At 43.3% G+C, this 20,036-nt stretch overlaps 1 protein-coding gene across 3 annotated transcripts; it reads right to left on the reverse strand.

Moving 5' to 3' along the window:
• kiaa0319l (KIAA0319-like ortholog) lies at positions 1 to 18,947 on the reverse strand. Of its 3 annotated transcripts, XM_031874811.1 has the most exons (26): positions 18,507 to 18,944; positions 16,721 to 17,347; positions 16,052 to 16,421; positions 14,448 to 14,628; positions 13,542 to 13,648; positions 11,348 to 11,616; positions 11,159 to 11,248; positions 10,651 to 10,888; positions 9,196 to 9,294; positions 8,522 to 8,619; positions 8,228 to 8,315; positions 6,715 to 6,807; positions 6,431 to 6,563; positions 5,969 to 6,074; positions 5,647 to 5,769; positions 5,413 to 5,536; positions 3,770 to 3,902; positions 3,384 to 3,532; positions 2,901 to 3,052; positions 2,624 to 2,762; positions 2,060 to 2,219; positions 1,714 to 1,856; positions 1,318 to 1,440; positions 1,067 to 1,157; positions 365 to 456; positions 1 to 233 (listed from the first exon to the last, which is right to left on the reverse strand). In XM_031874811.1, the coding sequence occupies exons 5-26, from the start codon at positions 13,633 to 13,635 to the stop codon at positions 37 to 39; spliced, it is 2,934 nt and encodes a 977-aa protein (XP_031730671.1). In that variant the 5' UTR covers positions 13,636 to 13,648; positions 14,448 to 14,628; positions 16,052 to 16,421; positions 16,721 to 17,347; positions 18,507 to 18,944; the 3' UTR covers positions 1 to 36. The 3 variants fall into 3 exon arrangements, with proteins under 3 accessions (XP_031730671.1, XP_031730672.1, XP_031730670.1); XM_031874812.1 differs by lacking the exon at positions 16,052 to 16,421 and having other exon boundaries at positions 14,439 to 14,628; positions 18,507 to 18,947; XM_031874810.1 differs by lacking the exon at positions 16,052 to 16,421.
• Positions 18,948 to 20,036: the final 1,089 nt, after the last annotated feature.

Below are 20,036 nucleotides of genomic sequence, written 5' to 3' on the forward strand. Positions count from 1 at the left end.
GGGGGTGATGATGGCTGTTCTCCCCCTCTTCTCTTGCTATAGCAGCTCTTCTCTTTGCTTCTTGCCCCTCCCCGGCCCCTGGCCGTTCCTCAGGGAGCCGTTCTGGGGCCGCAGGAGATGCCCGCGCTCCTGCTCCGTCCACGGGACCCCGCCCTGCCCGTCGTCACTGTCCAGGTCAGAGTCTGAGTGCATGAGGGCGGAGGAGGTGGGAGCGGGCACCGGCTTCATGCGGGCTGGCAGGAGGCGGAGGGGAAGGAGGACGGAAGGAAACGAAAGGATGTCAAATTGATGCTGTATCAAAGCAGAATATTTAATTTAATGAACTACATGAGTGGTGGTGATAGTTTGTGTGTGTGAGTCTTACCAGCTCTAGGTGGTTGTAGCTCCAGACTGTCTCGCTCATCAGCTTCTAGCATTTTATACCTGCTTTTGCTTCTGCGCACTTTGCTCTTACGCCTTCCAGGGAAAAAAAAAAAAAAAAAAACACCACACCAAATATCATTAGATTAGATAAAATAAAAACTATTTTGAACATGTAACATAAGAAAACAAATCAGGAACAACCAATAAAAACAGTAAAAATATACAGCAAATTCTAAATAAATAAATAACAATAATGTTCGAAAAGGAGTAGGCAGAAGGTCCTGCCCCTTTCTATAACTTAAAGATGAACTCAACGTTTATCACATATACACATAAATAAGGTTCTTATTTTATAAAACACAAAAAAGCAATAATGACCGCAACATCAACAAGCATCTCAGTCCTGAGAGTGACAACCTCAGGACTGAGACCTTCTAGGTTTGAACCTCCGTCTCCGTCTGAGAACATGTTCTGTATGTTGCCAGGAAGTAACTTATTTCTTGCTTCTTCATACATAACTTGTGTAGTGACAGCATGTGACTTGAAAAACAGCATGTTTTTGTGTTCCTACGTACGTTGTTTACTATCCTCATGACTCCATTTTTGTATCAATCATCAGTAGTTATAAGAAGTGGGTAAAACACGGTCCCAAGAGAACGGAAATGATGCATTTACTGTATGTGTCCTCAGACGTTTAGCTCACCTGTTGCAGCAACACACCATCCCCCAGACAAATGTCGCAATAGCAACCACGATCATGAAGGATGCTATAGTCACATAGAGGACGCTCCACTCTGAAAAATAAATATTTGTTTGACTCAAAAGCAAAGTTTGTTATTACTAAGTCACGGAATACATAGAACATGAAGGAGATTAAAGCCTTATGAGCTCAATCGCAGTGTTTGTCTGATGCACCAAGCGAAAATTATTCAACTAAGATTCATCTCATCTCACCGCAATTGCTCTCTGCATCTCCAAGCTGAGCTCTGATGAAGTTCTCCATCCAGAACGGGTGGCAGACACAGCGCCGTGTGAACGTGTCACACTCGCCGTGACTCGAGCAGTTCATCTGGCAGACTGAGGAAGGAGAGCGGCACAGCAGAGTGTACAGTCAAATATACTAAAGCGTTAATATCCCAAGAGTGGTAGATTATCTTACAGAAAGGAAACGGAGAACTAAGGAGCAACAGCATAACTTGTGCGTATCATAGAACATAAACAGGGGCATGGGATGAGATAACGGTGAACAAGTAGCACTTAATTCTGCTTACAACATTCATTCGAAATTCTCAATACTCCTTTTTCATTGTTGTGTGTTTTTCTTAGAAACTATATTTGCCAAGTACTCACTGACTGTATCCACTCGTCGGGCCTTGTAGATCAGAAAGTCATTCTTCTGTTTGCGCAGTTTGTTGCCGAGGCTAAGTGCAACGCTGCGGCCTGACAGAGGAGGACGCCCCGGACCGCCCGACACCAGGAAGATCAGACGAGTACTGAGGAGGCAGGAAATAGAGAAAAACGCTTTTTTACCGACATAGTGATGTCCACTAATCGAGCCAAAGTCTTATTCCAGCGTTTATAGCTATGCGCTTCATTGCCAGTGTTTTTTTTTTGTTTTTTGTTTTTTTTTACAAAAATCAAGGGATTTCAGGCCAGAAATAAAACTTAAAGTCAAGCATCAAAAAAGGTGCAGTACCTGTGCTCATTAAACGCACTGATCTCTCGCACGGTGATGTCACTGTCGAGCACGCCCAGTAAAACGCCCACCTGGCGCAGCAGCATGTCGCGCTGACGGTGGGATACCTGGGAGACAGAGACCTCCAGCACCAACTCCACCAGGTCACGCTCCCATATGTCTGATAAACAGAGAGAGAGAAAAAAGGTGAGATTGAAGATTAAAGCAAAAGAGGAGAAAAACAGGAGACTGATTGCAGGACTCGTCTGACACTCTGCAATCTGGGAAAGAGGCCAGAGCCCCAAGTGACGGATTAGTTTCTGGCTGCGTTTGTGTCCGTGCACCGTATGCTGCACACTGACCTGCTCAACCTTCTGATGCTGGTTGTTGAGTCTCTTGCTGTGTGGAAAACATTTGCATGCAAAAAATAAACTCCAAATCCTCCAAAGAGGGCCGTGATGAAATGCTGTAATTTACCTTACGATATACCCACTCTGAACATGTTCAGTATGTGGCAGTGGATAGAGCAAACACAATAACATAGAAAGAGTAATAGAACAGTTTTCTCTGTTTTTTCCACTTCACCTGGTTTGACCTCCACTGTGCCGCTGTCAGTGCTGGTCTGTCCCTTACTGTCCGTTACAGTCAGGGTGAAGCTGTACTTCCCCTGCACCAGGTTTCCCAGAAACAGCACCGCCTGGTGGTCAGAGTTGTTCAGTACTTCCTATTGGAACAAAGAGACAAAGAAGTGTTACAATGTTTCTGTTTGAATGTGTTGTAAGGTCTTTCTAAGGTGGAATTTTCTCTAGTTTCTATATTCCATCCACTCGTGTGTAAAATTCAGTCAAAGGCCAAGTCTCACCCCCGCAGCAGGACTGCTGTCATCTCTGGTCCACAGGTAGCCGACTCCACCTTTGTCGTCAGTGGAGTGAGATCCATCGAGAGTGCCGGTCCTGACGGGCAGAGCGATGGGTGGACTCGACACAACGTGAGCCACTGGCGGCTGGTCCAGTTCTACCAGAAAAAAATATTATGCAAGAATTCAGACACAATAATGAGATTACGACATGAATAATAGATGGATTTAAGACTGTTCTTATTGTGGCTTTTAACATGCTTTGAATTATCATCAGCGAGTTTGTGGGTGTATGTAACTATGTGTGATAATGGACATCTGATTGTGTGAGTAAGTGTTTATAATCATGCGTCTATAGGATCAGTATGTGTGTTGTACAGTATTTCTGAACAAGAACCTCTACCTATAATGCCTCCTTAATTATAAATTAATATAATTCTCACCAGTCCGACTGGAAGCTCAGCTAACTATGTATTCAAATCTCCTGACCTTCTCTGACGATGACCGTCACAGCGTGGCTACTCTGCAGCTTCCTCTCATCAGCTACGGTCAGGGTGAACTCGTACGTGCCGACCTCAAGACCCGTCACCGTGGCAACGGCGGTGTCTGCATTCTCAACCTTCACACCGTCAGGACCCCTGATGGAGGGACAGACGGACAGAAACAGGAAGGAGGAGTGAGGAAGAGAATGTACCGCAGAAGGACGGATAAACCGTGGACACTGTAGCAGAGTTTGTTTTGAAATCAGTTTCTTTTGTACATTTGGATACATACAATACATTTGAATGACTAGGTTTCAGTTATTGCATCGACTAGGAGCCTGCAGCCGATGCAAACTGCCTGCGCAATTATGTACATAAGTGCGTCTGACTCACTTGGATTGCTTCCAGTGGTAGGAGACTATCTTCTGGTCGTCGGTGCTCTTACTGCCATCCAGCGTGGTTCGATCAACAGGCAGCGTCAGCTCTTTCTCCGGTCCTGCATCTGCTACTGGTGGCTTATTGTTTTCTGGAGGACGGAGAGACAGATGAAACTAAAAACACATCTCCATCGTACAACCCACATGACAGATACAGTAGTAAGAGGGATAATGGCTGTCAAAAGTGTCTGGTTGTCCTTAAATGCTTGAATGAAAACCAATGACATACTTCTTCCATCCTTAATGTGCCGACAAAGCACATCCTCCTTCATCAACAGTGCAACTCAATGGTTTTGCATATGGACCAATGTTGACGATGACGTATTAGGGCCATTGTGAGTAAAATCAATAGTAATTACAGAGACAAAAGAGTAGAAAATACTCAGAATTTCCAAGATTAATGTCGTAAATTTAGAGATATTTTCTGGATAAAAGTGGCAAATTTACGAGAAAAAACCCTCACTAATTCACGATAAATTAATTAAATATTTTCTGAGATTATGAAGTCATAACTTTGCGAGAAAAACTCTTGCTCTTAGAGGAGCGTTCTTATGGTAAATTGGCCCCTGGCCAAGTGTAGGTCCTGAAAGATACATACACGCATTTCCTTTCCTGTTCCTTCTGTGTTCTTTGATGAAGATAAATAAATACTGATATTATTCATATATTTTGCGGCTCATGTTACTGCGGTGTTTAATGTTGGCGACTGTGGTGTGATGACGTTTATCCAACCTTGCAAAGTGACGCGACAAACACCGATCTACAACGGCTCTAATATGTCTCCGTAAATATTTCAATCAAAAGTGAGAATGTATTCTTGAAAAAGACAATTCTATCTTAAAAAAACAATTAATAACGAATAACATCCCAGAAAAAAAAAAAAAAAACAGTCATAAATAATATAAAAACAAAAGGTCAAAGTGTTTCTTTCACAGATCATTACTCAAATGGTTGACATAGTCTGACCTTGCAGGTGGATGAGAGTTCACATAACAGTTCCTGTTCAAACTCTACAAGAGCACCACGCCAGTGTGTGTTTGCATTTTATAGTTCACACCAGGTGCTTATCAGGTCAACCGTACACATGCACACACGTCCACACACGTGCACCTCCTACTCAACAGGGCAAAATGCTATTGACCAAAGTGTAAGCAAATTGAATTCCCTTGCAGCAGCTTAAGTACTGACCTCAGCTTCACACATTGTATGGGCCATGTATAAAGCTACATTATGTACTGTTGCTTAGTATGCTCTTCACACTTGATGTGTATATAACCTGTGGAAGAGAGGGAAAGCAAACAGGAGCTGGTACAGAGGGCATATTGAGTGCAGGAGGAATGTTGAGATAAGGAGTTTAACTCTAGTCTGTCTTTACACAGAGCTTAACTGCACACAGCTGAACAAATGGGCTTAAAAAAAAAAAAAGAGTTAATGACTATCAAATTAAGTAAGAAAAGAGTAACAGTTGTAGGGAACTGTAATTAATGTCCTCAGCAGCTGAATAACCAAATATTCCTCTCAACGTTTCAATGAAGACATTACTCAAAAGTGCTGAGGTGGCATAAACAGGAGATCTTTTCTTGCTCTCCAGCTGTTTACCTGGCTGCACAATGACGGTGACCTGCGCCGTTTCCTGCTGTCCGGAGGAGTCCGTCACTGTCAGCTGGAGGGTGTAGTCTCCCTCCTGCATAGCCGACAGCTGCAAGATCGGCGTCCGTACACCCTGGAAGAGCACAAAAAGATGCCGCTGTCAGCCACAATTCGTTTATCCGGGGAAAAGAAAACTGAAGTAACATGAGAGTTAATAATATGCGTACTCTGCCAGTATCTCACCTGCATCTCCACCACCTTGTCTTTGCTCTCAGGGCTGAGGGACCACTCGTAGGACAGGGAGTCGTGGTCGTCGGTGCTTTGGTTGCCATACAGAGTGATGGAGTTGCGTGGCAACTGGATGACCTGGATGAAGTCAGAGGAAAGACCAGCAATTGGTTACCATGGAGGGTACTGGTTTGGTTGAAAAAAATGCATTTTGACATCTTTACATTTTTCAAGTTTAAGTAAGCTACTTCACATTCATACGAGTACAAAAAAAAAAAAAAACGTTGGTTTGGTGCTTTAAAAAGACAGATCCACGACGATGGAAAGAACTTCTGACCTGGTTCGCGCCGGCGTTGGCCACAGGCCGGTAGTCCTTGGCTTTGTTGACCAAGAGGGTGGCCTGTGTCGAGTTTGTGGCTCCGTCTGAGTCCGTCACTGTTAAACTGAGAAAGGACATCCATTAGGTTAAATAGTAAAACTGTATAGCAAACAAAAATCTAATAATTACACACATGACTTAAATAAAAACACACGTCTATAAAACCATACTTTAAGCCAGCTGTGCTTCTGCTTTTAAAGATATATACTTATGACAGACATGTAGAGAAAGAAAAAAAAAAAAAAAAAAAAAAAGAGGCCCAGTATGAAAAACCCTGACAGAAATTTCTTCTTCTTATTATCTACGTATTTATCTTTGTAAATTCTTGAGTGGGATGTTTATCTAAAAAAAAAAAAAAAAAAAACACACGAGAAACTTTTGGACCTCGTAAAGTTTAAACAATGTCAAAGCCGTCTGTACATGAATGCGTAGTTCCCGGGCACCAGGTTGGTGAGGGTGAGGACGGGGCTGTCAGTAGAGACTTTCGCCCCCCACAGGGGACCTTTACCGTCTTCCCAGTGCCAAGCCACCACCTTGTCATCGTCTGTGCTCTCTGTGAGGAGGAGAGAAGGTAGGAGGACACAGGGGGAAGGAGGCGTATGTATTAAATGTTGCAACAGGATAACTTTCTACCTACAAGCTCTCTCTCTGTCTCTCTTTAGCTGCTGGTTAATATGTTTGTGTGCGCCGTGTGGGACACTCACGGCTGCCGTCGATGACCGTGGAGCTGGTTGGCAAGGAGATCTCCTGGAACTTTGGGGAAACTACGGCAACAGGAGGCTTGTTTACCCGCGGCTCTGTCAGGTGGAAAGCAAGAAATGAAGTTGCTTCACTGGCGCCGTGGGTCAGCTGTGTGGGACTGAGGCAGGCTGCAGTAACCTTTATTTAGTCAACATGAGGCAGGCCTGTGGACTGATTACTGATCATTCACATCCGACACTTAGGGAAGACAACACCATCCGACGTTAGTCATGCCCTTCTGGACGCCTACTGCAGCAGAGGAGCCACACACTATAATATTCATTATCTTATTAGAATCAGCATGTGGACTATTGGACACCGTTATTACCAATCCGCAAATTTCCATAAAAGAAAGCACCGCACAGATAACTACATGCAGGCCCTGGTTAAAATAAGAACCATGTCACATTTCAATCGTTCTGTCCTCAAACATTTTTTTTTTTGTGTGAGCCACAGTTTTGCTTTGCATATGCTTTCCCATGTTTGCCTTATGTCATTGTGATTTTTGTAAATCACAAATTTGCCTCACAGGGCTTTACAATCTGTACAGCATATGACTCGCTGTCCTTCGGCCCTCGATTCAGATAAGGAAAAACTATTCATAAATAAAACAAAAATGGAAGAGGAAGAAAAAGAAAAAGGTAAATTACAGTATGGACAATCAGGATGACACAATTATAGCTAGATTGCATGAATAGATAGGCTCGGATCCACACAACCTCCTATCCACCATAATATTGCAATGTGTTTAGCAGCATCAAAGGCTACGGTCACATTACAGGGCTTCATGCTCAATTCAGATTTGTTCCCCAGATCCAATCATTCAGCCTAGACTGCTCACATCCATGTTTGAAGTGACTCATATCTGAACGGACTTCTGCCCTGAAACGCCTCGTATGCAGCCATTAACGTAACACACATGGGGGACTGCCGCTCGACCGGCTCATTGGTCCGATAACACACACTGGAGCGGTTGGAGTCCACATACTGCTCAATTTAACAGATCTGGGTTTCCCCCGTCTTTTATAACTGCTGATGTTTCAAATCTGAGTTCTACTGAGCGAAACACGACACCCAATGTAGCAGAAGAACTCGGTAATATAGAAAAAGTATTTTTGGTCAGTTATCAGTGTCTGATAAGCAATGACGCACTGCCGCTCAGTTCTGTGGAGAGAGAGAGAGATACGTCTTCTGTAGAACGGCTCCAACACTGTATGGTGAGTGATCTGCGTCTGCATAGTTAAGTTTAATGTGGACAGACACACACACATTCATTTCGATATGACCGTTCTCACAGCGGTCGTATGGTCAGTGATCGGATATGTATCGTATTTAGGACCACATATGAAAGTGGCCCAGATCTTGGGACCGACCTTGGTTTGTTTTGAAATGGGACAGAAACACAAACACCCCCCCCCCCCCAACAACTTCTGAGACTGCCACAATATGAACGAGGTTTGACATGTTCGACCTCACCTGGCTTGACTGTGACATTGACGTAACCTTCTCCATGAGCCCCCTCCCCGTCCACCATCACCTCAAACGCATACAGGCCCACAGTCAGCTGGGGGGGGGAAGAGAGAGAGAGAGAGAGAGAGAGAGAGAGAGGAAGTCAAGCAAGCAGTAAGAGGAAGTGATCTTTTTTTGAGATGATCTGGGTCCTTTACACACAACTGAAACCTTCTGTTTACACATTGAATAGAGCTCCAGCTGCATGCTATTTTTAGCAGGACATGAATATGTTGTGTGTGAATAAGTTGTGATCTGTACCTTGCTGAGTTTTAGTGTCTGGCTGTGCTTCCCGTCCATCACCCCACTGTAATCTTTGGGATGAGTTATCAGACGCCAGTTAAATGCATAGTTTGTCCCTGTAAAGAAACGGCAACGATAAACAAAACCGCTTGTGCATTTAATTACAATCTTATCAAATAAGGATCATTCACAGATGAGAGATTTTTGGGATCGTCGGAGCGTGTCGAGAAGGGATCAAGAGATTAACAGAACGATGACGTGCATCCCTCTTGGTAACTGTGTAATCTTCCTTTTTCCAGTCTGGATTTGGAATACTCTGGCGAGTGTTCAGTGTGAAGGACAGTGCGTTGATGACGACTCAGTAATACAAACAGGTTTTATTTCATTGCTCTATTGCTGAACAACACAAATATCACAAACTGCTAAACCACACCCAGTCTGCAATTAGAATACATTGAAGTCAAATTCCTTTTCCAGATATTTCTAGACTGGAAAGCTTTTGATTACTCTGGAATCATCTATACTCTGGAAAATAATTAGAAGAAAAATAATTAAAAAAAAAAAAAAAAATCAACCTACATGTGTAATACAATTATGCTACATATTAATGACATTTCTGCAGAAAACTGCCGAAATAACAAGTTTCCAGGTGATGAACTGCAATAGCTTATCGAATATTTCCATGATTTCACCTGGTGGGGGCGTTGAGACCACGAAGGCGTTGAGCTCGACCTCGTTGCGGGGCAACGTGACCTCCACACTCTCTCCTGCTGACACCACCAGCTCCCTCACTGTCGTGGAAAAAAACAGGATCAGATGGTTTAAAGTACAAGCGACAGACACAAACATCTCAGAGAGCAGAGTATTTAACAAGAGAGGAATAAATAACACCCCCTGGGGGCCGTTTACACATTAAGTGTATAGTAACAGATAAAATGATCACTTCATTATGATCTATTGGGTAGACAAATTAAAACAGGTCTCACAGATGCATGTACTTGGGGGTCAAAGTAGGTGATGGGGATGTTTTGGGGATGCGGTAGGAGAAATGATGTGCAACAGTATTTACAGCGAGATGTAATACAGTCTTTCAGCACATCCGTACGTGGCATATTCACTTTTACCGCTATGCATCTAGAAAAAATAAAAATAAAAAAATGCAAACAAAAAAAATGTATGCCGCAGAGGCCGACATACCCTCACTTGTAGTCCCTAGTATGGATCAAGCTGCAAAAATGCTACATGATGCAACTCCTTGCGTTTTATATTCACCAAACCCTCCCTTCCCTGTAAACAGCAGCTGTATGTCATCCATTCCACTTATTGCATCGTCGGGGTTATTTTCTCAGACTTGACAAAACTCCCTTCAGAGCCATAAGAGAGGTAATGACTGTTCACACAGGCAGAGTACTCCTCCACATGACTAGTAAACTGATCACAATGTCACTCCAATCGCGTTCCCTTTCAATCTAACTGGGAATGACAGATGTTCCCCTTCGGAATAGTGAGCTCCTGCTGATTATATAAGTCTAAGCTTCTCATAAAATGCATCTGGCCTTCGTTCAGCTTTCCATTCAAACCAGCTCATCTTGTTTTGGTTTGCCTTTGTAACAATATTGCTAGTTGAAAAGGCTAAAACGATTGAATCTGTAATGACACGCAATGTTTTGTCTTTTGGTGAATGATTGTCAGTTTAATCGCTGTATTGTCCTTCAGGAAGGAGAAACGGATCATTCGAGTTATTCATGTTTGTAGAAGCCCGGCATGACTCGGCACATTCCGATTGCTTATTGGTCGTCACACCCGCAGCACATGTTGCTTTCATCTGGAAAAATAACATCTGGGCAGTCTGCCAGTAAATTTCGTTTCATCGAACATTGGCTCAAGCGAAAACAAAGACGGCCTATTTGCAAATGTTGTGCGTGTGACAGAAAAATGCACGCTTAAAAAACGGACAAGGATGTAATGAACCAATTTTAGTGAAGACAGGACTTGAGTCGTGTGAAATTTCCCTCCAAGGCTGCAAAACCCACAGTGCTGCTACATTATTTATTCAGCAGTTCGTAATTCATAAATGAAGACAAGACATATTACTGAACGGGCTGAAAATAGGCAACACCGACTGCTGCAGACAGCAGCTTCCTTACCGGCCTGTGTTTGCGTCGTGATGATTGCAGTTGCAGGCGTCGCGGGTGTGCTGACATCACTGCTGTTGGAAGACGCGGCAGAATCAACGGTGTCCGTTGAGTTCTGCTTTGATGGAGCTGGAGCGATGTCTGCACTCCCGTTGGCTGGCTGGCTCTGGTTCTTTTGGGCCGTTTGAAGCAGCGCGACGGTGTTGGGTGCTGTCGGAGTTAGGTGAGCCGTTTCCACTTTGGGGTTTTCCTGTAGAAACAGTTAAAGATTGAAGGTTCGAATGATCCAAAGAGCAGATTTGAGGCAGAATTTGGGGAACCGTCAAGGAGACAAATCCTTCATACTTCCAGGTTTATTTATTTGTACACTCCCTGAATCTATCACTGATTAGTGTGATTGCAAGAATGAGGGTGGGCAGCATTTAAGGAAGAACGACAAAGAAAGGGGAACAAAATTGGCTGCTTCAAGAAAACAAGATCAATATCAAGTTAAAAAATTGGCAATGTCCTGTGAATTTACCGTGCTGGTTGGTTTTCCCGCCTGCGGCTTGTGGCTTCCTTCAAGCTGTGCGGGAAGAGCTCTTCTACGTCTTGCTGTGATGACGGGACTCTTAAAGTAAAGCAACAGGAAAAATATTTGATATATTAGTGTACACACAAACAAACACACAACTCTGCCCATGCCATCCTATGCAAGTGCTCTCTATACCTTTGAGAGCAACTGAAGGAGGCCGATGGACTCCTGGTGGGGCTGGGGCAGGAAGGTGATGGGGCAGCCCGTACTCCGCGTGCAGCGAAGGAGCACGCATTGTCCACCGAGGCTCCACACGGCGTTGCAGCTCGGATTCAGGCAGCAGGACTCCCAACATGTCGCCCCGCCTCTCCCCTTGGCCAGAGAGTTCCAACCCAGGCTGATGACGCTGCTCCAGTGGATCCCCAGCAACCCGCCGGTCACCCGGCAGAGATTTGCTGTCACACCTGGAACGGAGACAGAGGGAAAGAGAAAACAATCGTGTACTGTGCTGATGTTGAAGACTTAAAGTCACTGCGAGAGACGCAACATGGTCATAGTTAAAAGAAAGGGATGGAAGTTGGTCATGAAATAGGTGGTGAAGGGGAGGATAACAGTTGGTTTCCTGGAAGAGACATTCTAGAAGGAGTTTTGTTTATCGTGTAGTTTGATCAAAAGGATCTGCCAAAAGCGACATCATGGATCCGCCACCAGGCAGCGCTTCCCAGGCTTTTTCAAGATTTCACTTGTTGATATCAATCAGGGCATTGTTGGCCTGTTGGGTGCTCTTGGCATTGTCGCAGGCAAACGGGCAAAGTGAAACCCACAGTGAGACTTTTCTGGGATCAGGCTTTGACTGGACATTTTCTCAGAAAGGCAGACATGCGGGTGCAAATTGAGCAGTCAGCCAAGTCAACAGCAGAGAGAGGAAGTGAGGCTGTTCCCTGACAAAACAAGACACTGATTAAAACCCAAAGCACAGTGTGCAGTACGCACGAAACTCCACCCTCTGAGCCAGACCACATCAGACCCATATCAGCAGTGCGGTGAGCTGGTACAGTTTGCTGTACCTATGCATGTGCGTGTTACTCTACAAGAGCATTGCTCTGGGTGATAAAACTATATTCTTATTCAAGCTTTTGCAGTGTTGAAAAAGCTCAATTAAATCCATTCTTTGCACAAGACAAGAAAGTCAGTGTGTAGCGAGTCACAATAAACAGCACGGACTATTAAACACAGACTGTAAAAGTAACAACGGGGAGAAGTGAGAGGTTATATTTCACCGCTACTTAAATGTCCACACAGACACAGAAGCCAAACTCGCCTTGAATAACAGTCCAGGTCGGAGGGAAACTGCTGAGTCACTCTCTGAATTACGAAAACTATGAGACAACAATGAGAAAGAACTTAACACTGTTTGGTTTTTGTCGGGCCGTTCCGAATGGTTGACACAGGGAAGCAGATCTAATAGTCAGAGAGGCTGATATCAGTGAGATTAAATTGCAGACAGTAACACTGGATTACGTGCGTGCATCCCTCTCAGCTCAGCAATGTGAATCCTGCGCAGGAAAGGCGGACTCTGCCACGAACGATGAAAACTACTACATAGAGAGGTAATACAGAATGTAAATACATTGAATGGCTATAATCTGAAAAATGCCAGCAGTAAATAATGTGGAAAAAAAAAAAAAAAGAGCATTATTATAAGAATAAAAAAAACGTAATACCTGCATTTCGACACTGGTAACACTGAGTAGCAACAATATTCTAGATCTGTTAAAGACACGATCGAGCTAACAGTGATGGTGGTCTCAAAAGAAAAACTGAAAACTGAAAAACACAGTTCATCGTCTCAGACAGTGCTGTATCCGTAGTTGTCGTTACCATGGTAACAATGTTGACTTTATGGGGTATTAGTGTAACTCAAGTCTGGAGAAAAAATTAAAAAAAGGTCTTCCAAAACCACACACACAAAAGCACTATAGTGTGTTTGAGAAAGGACCCGTCGGCCTCTGTTTCGTCATCCCGCCCCTTATCCAATCTTCTGTCCTCCACCCCTCAACACACAAACGCATACACAATGTACACTCACAGAGCCCCTATTGTCCTGCTTCACATTGTAACCCACTGAGCGGAGTGGCATCAGAAAGAAGGCACACATACCAACACACAGTGGGGGTGCCAGCTGTCCTATAGAACTCCACCTCGGATCAGTAAACACCACCCGAGCGTCATACTAAGGAGGATGAAGCCCGGCCCTGAGTAATCAAAGGCGTGTGAGTTTACAGCGCAGATGAGCGCTGAGATGAGGCACAGTTGTGAGATGTCTTATCAGTTCTCTGTCAGCAGGTGTGGTTTTGCTGGTTCTGGACAGAGTGAGGGTTTGTTTTACCTGTGGGAGTCGCCAAGAGCAAGAGGTAGGTCAGCGGTAGAAGGAGGAGGTGAGGTAAGCTCCAGGTGAGCAGCTTGTGGTGTGCATAGGACATTTTACACAAGGACCTAGAAAAAAAGGAAATAGAACTAGGTTAGTGTGCTTTAATATTATCTCTGTATTCATTTAACACACGTATAGCACAAGAAGTGGAAACAAAGGTTAACAGCCAGTCTGTCTCTGTCCAGAGGTAACAGAAGTCATGGCCTGGCCATGAAATAGTCCGCCCAACCGACCTGTAAAACCACGTTGTTTCTTCAGTTTTTGTACGGATTTAACAAACTAGATCAACACGTGCTAATCAGTGATGGAAGGTAAATTTTAGAGGTGATGGAAGGTAAATTGTATTATCTTTGGACAGATCCAGGCTAGCTGTTTCCCACTGTTTCCAGTCGTTATGCTAAGCTAAGCTAACTGTAGCCATTTATTTAAGGGAGTGGAGTCAATCTTCTCATCTAACTCTTAGCCACAAAGCAAATAAACATGTTTCCCATAATGTGGAACTATTCCTTTAAAATTGCAAGGTATACAAGAACCCGTACTGAGATGCTGACAGAAGTACCATTAAGTTAACTAATTTAAAATATTTGAGGAATCTGAGGAGCATTAATACTTTCAGTATCGTAATGAGAACACACAAGAGGAAATGAAGACTTGCAGGTTAATATTCACAGCATCACATCGACCATTACAGTCTGGTCTGCCTCACATCCCTCACAGGAAAAACAACAACTAAACAAACTCAATCTATGGATGTTTCTTTTTCTTTTTTTCCAAATATTTGCCCAAAAGTAATCAAGCACACCGTCCCAAAAAAAAAAAAAAAAAAAAAAAAAAAAAGCATCCTGCAAAACACACCATATTTACCTTTCTCCCGGCCAGGCGCTGGAAGAAAGAGATGCGTGAAGAGAGCAGGAGCGAGGAGTTAGGTTGGCAGCCAGGTGCTGTGAGGCAACGGGTGAAGACGGGTCAACACCAGCACTCTGAGGAAGAGATGGAACATGGCCGCCTCCGGAGCCTTCACAGGCTCAGCTGCTCAGACACCTCACTACAGAGCGCAAAGATGAAGAGAGGAAGTGAGTTAAAAGCGGGATCAATGATACTCATATTGTGTTATCGTTTTGAAAGATTCTGTCGTGTAAATGAATGATTACACACAAACTGTCATTAAAAATGAACTACAATTGTTACTGATGTCATGCATAACAGTGTGGAGAAGTTATCAGAAAAATAGATTTAATACATTTAAAAAGGAAATGTAAAGAGTGATTGAAGCCATACTGCCCCCTCTGATTATTCAGGCTTTTCCTCCGTCTCTACCTTGATTACAGACAACTGTGCTTCAGCTCTTTAGAGTAGCACTCCAAAGAATTTGAACAACCAATAACACGTCGACTTGATAAGGTCGAACCTTGATAAAGGTTCACGCAAATGAAGTCAAACCGCTTCAACTGGACTTACTGCGCACATTAATAGGAATGTTACTTCGATCCATTTCGCTTTACAGTAACACACATGTAACATATTGGATTCAAACATCACAACATGGTGATGACAAACAGAAAGAACAAACAGAGGAAGAAGGGAAAAATAAATAAATGATCGAGTTTGGTGGTCTGTGGGAAACAAACCCGTGACATCTTCTATCTGCCTTCTACAGGAAGAAAAGTCCCCTGATTGAGCGGAGTTGAACAAATGCAACAAGTCTGTTTCATTACGCAACAATTCTGCTGATATCCTGTTGACAGAGACTTCAATGGAGGTGGATCATGACTCACGGTCCTGTGATCTCCCTCCTTCCTTACTATAAGTTCAAGCGATACACAAGTGTAAGCAGAAATGCATGAGATCAGGACATTTACATGCTTCGATGACAGGTGTCTAGTCCCTCTCCGCCAAAGGCATTTTGCAATACATTATACAAAAATCATAACTGTGCACTCTTATCCGTCATTTGCATCTTGTCTTGCAGCATTACAACCTATTACCCAGTCTGTATGTTCATAACAAACGTGAAAACTAGTAGTGGTTACTACACATTAGAGGATTGCTGTACGCAGAAAAGCTCTCATCTCTTTCCTGTGCAACCATCACAGCCATGGCTCGATACACAGCAGTTGTATCTCACTGTTCCTCTGTACTATTCTGTGAGTTCTTTGAGGCACTTGTTGTAAGTCTCTCTGGGTAAAAACAAAAGGATCGGACACGGGTCAGCCCCACTGGGATACACGGGTTGAACCTAAACCCCCATTGATGTATGCGCCACATGCAAAGTTACTTTGTCCAATTTGACAGCACTGCAGAAAATGTAAAACAGGTTAAATTGTGCTCAAGACAAAGTCAAAGGCCATCCAGACCCTTGTGGTAAATTCCGGACGCTTAACGTCCCTTCCTACAGGAAGTGTGAAGAGGAAGTTTCTCATTTCAAAGTAATTAGTCATGATAATGAAGTCATGCTGGAGAATAATTACCTTGCCGAATGAGTCAAAAAAAAAAAAAGGAGCAAGATGCAGATTGTTGTCCAGCACTCGTTCACATAATGTTCTTCCGCTTATGGTAATCTGTTGTCTTGAGGTACAAAAGTAAAATGTCCTTTTCAAGTATAGAAACGCTTCAGGAAGGCAGACTCGTGATTTGATGAGAAACACATGGAGTTGTTTGGAGTAAAAGAGCCATACTGCACTTCCCCCCCCCACCCTTGCAAATTATCATGCAAGTTATTCCAGCAGAATGGGCTAAAAAAAAAAATAAAAAAGGAGGAGGAGTGAACAGCACAAGTCCCGGGACACTGTTCAAGACGTGAGCGAGCCTCTTCCACCACAACGTCCCACCAGAAGAACACTATGGGGCAGTATAGCAATGAATCAAGCAGCTCTCACAAGCATCTGCTGTGCAGACAGTCTGTAGATGTTAGCTGGATGCTATGTTCTTAAAGACATGCAGATGGAGGTACTTTTACTTCTTTGTAGTAAGGATTTTAAGAAAGCACATGACTTCAGGGACATTTCAGTTATTTCATGCTAGCAGATCATAATGTTTAACCTGAAAACACACGCACATCTGTTACAACTATATTCCATCTGTTGTGATCACCAGGCACTCTCACACAGTCTCTCGTAACATCAACTTCTGACACCAACCTGTAAGGTCTGCCTCCATATGTGGATCTGAATTCCTGCACATGGACGCTCGAGCCCCAGCAGCCTCCCTCCGTGCCGTAATGAACGGCTCAGTAAATCCCAAATTCACAAACAGTCATTAGTCCTCCTGCGCTTGTTTTTTCTCTCCAAGGTAAGCCACCAAACAAGGGGAAAAAAGGTCCAGGTAAAGATAATCCAGACAAAACAAAACTGTGTTGGATTTGTTCACGTTCTTTCCTCCTCGATCTACAACACGGTAGATTTACTGCGCAGCAAAAGCCCACAGGCTGGTGGTGACTGAGCGTTTGCTGCACCAGTAATGCTCAGGTGCACCTGGGCTGATGACAGCTCAGCCATTATAGACATTTCAATGGCTACTTTTCCCTTGAGAAGTTTCTGCAAAACAATGATCTCTGTGACCAAAAACCCTCCTTATATCCAGAGAGGACAAGCTCTCTCTCTCTCTGTGTGTGTGTCTCTATTTGGCTGTTGCTTCCTCCTCTTCCTCTCTCTTGGTCACAGCAGTCAATAGCACGCTTGTTAGCTCTGTGTTGGTTTCTAGGCAGACAGGTTGGTGGAGCTTTCTCTGCAATAACACCAAGTCCCACGCATTGTTTCTTCTTGTTGCTGCAGGGAAGGAAAATTATGTTTTAAATTCTGTATACAATACAATAATAATAATAATAATAATAATAATAATAATAATAATACTCCCATTTTGCTGTGACAACTACAGAAACATCCTTACAGCAAAAACTGACAGTAGAACAATATTTAAATGGATGCAATGCAAGTATCACCAAAAAAAAAAATGCATAGGCATATTAAAATAAAAATATATGATTACACACGTCAGCCTTAAAACTGAGTAAAACCTCAGATTATATACAAACACACACATCAGTCTCTATCTTCTTATAGATGTTTTCCCCTTGTAGTTAGGTTATTTTTTAAATATCCATTTAGTCACTTTTCTGATGCATTGTATTTATTTTGGAAAAGCAATAACAGTATGAGCTGTTGGCAAAGTATATTTCTACGTTTTTTTGTTGTGTATTTCTTTGTCACTTATTTTTTACACTTTTTTCTAATTGATGGTTTTCGTGATGTGAACTGATGGATGAGTCCATAACCACTCTCACTTCATCAAGCAAATGATGAATTGATCAAACAATGCAACAACGAAAACAATTGTGAGTTAAGCTTTACTCAATGAGAACGATTCACTCTTGCAGAGCAGGCATTGATTGACTGATTAAAGCGCAAATAAGTGCATGACTGACAGCATGACTGGAGGTCTGTCACTCAAATGAAACGCATTAGTAAACCCACTGCTGGGATAATATCTCCGAGACATTTCATCCAAAATGGAGGACTCGTGCATTATGCATCTTACCAGCCTGACAACAACAGTCAGGGTTTTTTAACTCGAGAAGTAAATGCCTCTGGCTGTCAGATAATTCAATAAAAGCGGAGAGCGACGTGTAGTCCACTGCACTATCACACACGAGGGACGTTTCTGAGTCAACGATACGACACTTCGTTCGTATATGTTGTTTTCGTGTCGTTGTCTCAAGTCACGCTGACGTGTTAGTACAAACAGAGGTTGAGATAGTTTCACCTGCGCAAACCCGTGATCACTCCTGTTTAAGGCACCTTGAGGCGAACAACTGCTGGCATCTCCTTCACTACACACCGTGCGGGACCACAGAGTCCTCCTGAGCGTGTTCAATGGCAATTAGCGCGACACAATTTAAGACCCAAAGGAAAGTGTACAAGGACTTACAGTAAAGTGACATTCACTTCGGTCGCTGTGGTGTGTCGTCGTCGTTGTTGTCGTCCCTTGTAGAGTTAATTAGGTCAGCATTCCCCTCGCATGTACATCTGATGTGCCTGTGGAACCGCTGTCAAGCCAGTATATGTGATAAGTCACATTTCCGGTGGCTGGGTTTTCAAAATAAAATACTTAGTGACACAGCCGCTGCAACGTTTTGCGGCCGAAGCACAGTGGTTCAAAACAGTGATATTTCTGGGACGGAATATGTATTAAATCAAACTAGGCAAGACTTATATTACACAGACACCTAGCTCCTACGATATCTCAGTTGTGCCTGTGCTGCTGCGTCTTAAACTGAAGACTGTTGACATGAAGCTTCCGCTGTGCGCCACCTGCCGACCGGCTGTGAATGGTTAACGTTCAGATCAACGTAAACCATTAACCTGCGGAGCTTTAGTAATGTTCGTGGTTGCTTACTGCTAGAAACTAAGAAGATTTTTTTTAAATAAAATAGAAATGTCTTCCGTGACCTTAGAAAAAGTAACGCCGCGTCGCTTCTCCGACGTTACAGCACCGGCCAAAATGGCGTCTCCGCATTCCAACTATCCCTCCTGTGATTGGTTCTTCGACATTCTTCGAACGTTTCCATTGGTCTCTCGTAGCTCTATTGACATTTCACTTCCGGAGAGTGCTCGCGAGCTGCTGCCGCCGCACGCGTGATAGATCTGTTAACTAAGTAAGTTATTTTGTAAACGTTTACAATTATCTGTTGCATTGTTGCCAACCGTAACTTACAATGTCTCGGCAAACCAACTGAATATCATTAAATTAGGCTGCTATTGTTGCCCTCAACGGTGTGGAGCCAATGATCCGATTTTCAGTTATATTTTCTATCACTTTGCTTACTTTTCTTTTTTTTTAAATTCCTCTCTTGGTTACCCAGTTGCTGAGGTCATAATGGCTGACGGCGCCGACGTTGCACTTGCCGTGATCACCCAGCCTCCTGTAAAACAGGAGCAGGGAGGAGGAGGAGAAGATGGAGGCTCAGAGACGGATGCAGGAGGTGGTCTGACTGATGCCCAGATGGAGGTGTTGGAGAAATGTCTTCATGCACTCAGGCAGGCTCAAAATGACAGCCATACACTGGCTGCTCTTCTGCTGGTAAGTGTCTCCCTGCTGAAATAAGAATACTCTGTTCTCACTATTTCACTGGTCCTTGGCATTGATATGGTTTATACCAAAGGTTTGCCTTTCAAAACGAATACATTGGCATCTAGAAAAAGATATGCATTCATATTATTTATGAATCCACGCTTAAAAAAAGACAAACAAGGAGGAGGAAATTTGATGCGCTCAATAGTTGCTTAAATGCAGCTATGAATCAACACCTCACCAAACAAGATTTAATAAAAACTGATCATTGCAACTTTGACAAGGGTTGAATTAATGCATAAGTGTTTTATCTATAGCTAGGTGGAACTAAGTATATATGTGTGTGTGTGTGTGTGTGTGTATATATATATATATATATATATATGA

This window comes from Anarrhichthys ocellatus, unplaced genomic scaffold (genome assembly GCF_004355925.1).
Source record: "Anarrhichthys ocellatus isolate YVR2014 unplaced genomic scaffold, GSC_Weel_1.0 scaffold84, whole genome shotgun sequence".
NCBI classification, from domain to species: domain Eukaryota; kingdom Metazoa; phylum Chordata; class Actinopteri; order Perciformes; family Anarhichadidae; genus Anarrhichthys; species Anarrhichthys ocellatus.